Genomic DNA, 2,583 nt, shown 5'->3' on the forward strand with positions numbered 1-2,583 from the left:
TTTTTTCAGATTCGCTATATTTTTTTCAGATTGGGCGTTTCTGAGCAAAAAGTCTCGTAATAAAGGCTTTAAAGTCAGAATTTTGAAATCATTGCTCAAAAACGCAAAGTCCAGAAAAAATATAGCGAAATGTAGTCTTACCTAATAGCAGATGTTACTGATTACACCAACATTAAAAACACTAAGATTTTATATAGTTATAGCATAGAAAAATGGATTTGCACAACATCCTACCAGCTCCGCATATTATCGTGTTACGAGATTGAAATACAAATGGCACCTTCAAAACAAGTTCATCTGATTAAAACAAAGAGACATTTGATTCTGTGTAGTAAACATTTATATTGACATGCCATTCGCAGTGAAGCGCAGCAGCGAGGTGCTTTTGTGAGCGAGTTTGTTGTGACTATCCCAAATCAAACAATCATGGAAGCAGTAGGACGTGTACTTTGGAGTTCGGAGAAAAAGAGAAGCTAGTATGAACCTCTGTGTTTACGCTAGGACCAAAATTTCTGCAGTGTGATTATTTGCATTACTGCACCCTGGTAGATGTCTCGCCAGTGAAAAAAACACACGGGGGCTCGGGGCGATTTAGCCCCCGAAATGCCAAAAAGAGCCCCCGTAAATTTGCATAAAGTTCAATGCAAACCAAATTTTAGAGTGCTATTTTCATGCACGCGAGCTTGAAAAGTAGCCCCCGAAAAATAAATTTTAATATTTTCCCTGTGTCTCGCGCTATCGAGAGATGGGGCAGCGGTAATCAAAAACAGAACGCAAAATTGTAAACGTTAGTGTTTTGGTGAATACGGAGGTTCCAAGACATATTCTTGTTACTTTAGACAATGCTGTTACTCAAGCAATAACGGTAGGTATCATGAACATAGGGGAAACACTGGAAAATTCTCTTAATTATTACCTTAACATAAACCACGTCGACTCGCAATAGAGCAAATATGTATCGAATTCGTTGATTTCATTGCCTTCTTACAATATCAACTAAACGTTACTACATACAAAGCTGTGGAGAACAGTTTCATCTAGAAGCTTTCAGTGCATGCATCCATTGAATGAAGATTCTCAAATTGAATTGTGATAATACTTGAACCCTTGAATGGATTCTTACCGAATCTAATGCCCGGAATAGCAGGATATCTTTTATAGCTTTTTTCAGACTAAATCGTTGCTCATCTGTCTTCGGGTAAACAATCTAGAACAGATATAAATTACCACAAACGAATCCAACCATGACTGAGAAATCTTACAATATGTCTGATAATAATAATATACATAACATTTACTCAAGGCGGTACCTTAGGGTCTAGCTCTTTATGTGCTATGTCAGCCAATAAAGGCAGTACAAGACTGTTGTACTCGATCACTAACACATTAGTTGTGTTACCTTTTCATCATCATCATCCTCTGCTTCAGGGTCATATTTCTCAGCAGCAACTGATTTTCGTCGAGCATATCTGTTCATCATAGGTGGAGCTGTAAATGTAAATTTGAAAGAATGCACCACACTATTCATGATCAGATGGTATAATCATAATGATTTAGTAGTTCGTAAAGACAAGTTCAAGTTCAACGTTCAAAATTATTAGCAGTTTGCTAGTCCAAAGGTTACCGGTACTTTCATTTGAAGTACACGAATAAACCATATATATTTACATATTTAATTCATAATATTGACCGATGTTATTACAGAAACCTCCGGTTCAAGGATAGAGATGATGTCCAGTACGGCGATTGGATTGGATGATCGATGAATAGATAGGATGGTGGATGGATAGGATAGGATTGGATAGGACTGGACATCTTCTCTATCCCTGAGCCAATCTGCCCTAATTTTTAGGCAGTGGCTACGGGTACGGTAGCCGTATCTTTAAATGTCTCGAGGCTACGGGTACGGAGTCCATTCGCTTTCATACTTAACGAGCGAACAGATGGCGGCGGTGGCGCTAGACTTCGAAATAACGCCTTGGGAAATAAATTCACGCTTTGAGAGTTTAGATGAGCTAGAACCCTAACCCTAACCCTAAACCTAACACCTAACCATTAACCCTAACCGCTAATCCTAACCCTAACGCAAAAAAAGGGGCTTGAACGACCGACGGCTACCGTACCTCCAGCCACTGCGTAATTTTTATTTCAACTTTCAAGAAACTAGTAGATGACCTACTATGACTACTAATGACTATGATGACTACTATGATGACTACTATGACTACTATGACTAAAAATGACTACTATGCCTACTATGACCTACTATATACCTACTATGCCTTAGGCAGTGGCTACGGGTACGGTAGCCGTTCTTAATGTCTCGAGGCTACGGGTACGGAGTCCATTCGCTTTCATACTTAACGAGACAAGATGGCGGCGGTGGCGCCTAGATTCGAAATAACGCCTTGGGAAATAAATTCACGCTTTGAGAGTTTAGATGAGCTAGAACCCTAACCCTAACCCTAAACCTAACCCTAACCATAACCTAACCCTAATCCTAACCCTAACGCAAAAAAGGGGCTTGAACGACGACGGCTACGTACCTCCAGCCACTGCGTAATTTTTATTTCAACTTTTGCC

At 39.6% G+C, this 2,583-nt stretch overlaps 1 protein-coding gene across 3 annotated transcripts in view; it reads right to left on the reverse strand.

Moving 5' to 3' along the window:
• Positions 1 to 2,583, reverse strand: part of LOC106813682 (cAMP-dependent protein kinase type II regulatory subunit-like) — an 8,853-nt gene that overhangs the window by 5,694 nt on the left and 576 nt on the right. For 2 of the 3 annotated variants that reach the window (XM_014817887.1, XM_014817884.1), the window contains 2 exons: positions 1,400 to 1,488; positions 1,124 to 1,207 (listed from right to left, as the gene is read on the reverse strand). In XM_014817887.1, the coding sequence (XP_014673373.1) occupies positions 1,124 to 1,207; positions 1,400 to 1,488 (173 nt within the window). The remainder of the gene's footprint in view (positions 1 to 1,123; positions 1,208 to 1,399; positions 1,489 to 2,583) is intronic. The other variant, XM_014817886.1, reaches the window with a different exon arrangement.

The sequence above is a fragment of the Priapulus caudatus genome, unplaced genomic scaffold, assembly GCF_000485595.1.
Source record: "Priapulus caudatus unplaced genomic scaffold, Priapulus_caudatus-5.0.1 Scaffold809, whole genome shotgun sequence".
NCBI lineage: Eukaryota > Metazoa > Priapulida > Priapulimorpha > Priapulimorphida > Priapulidae > Priapulus > Priapulus caudatus.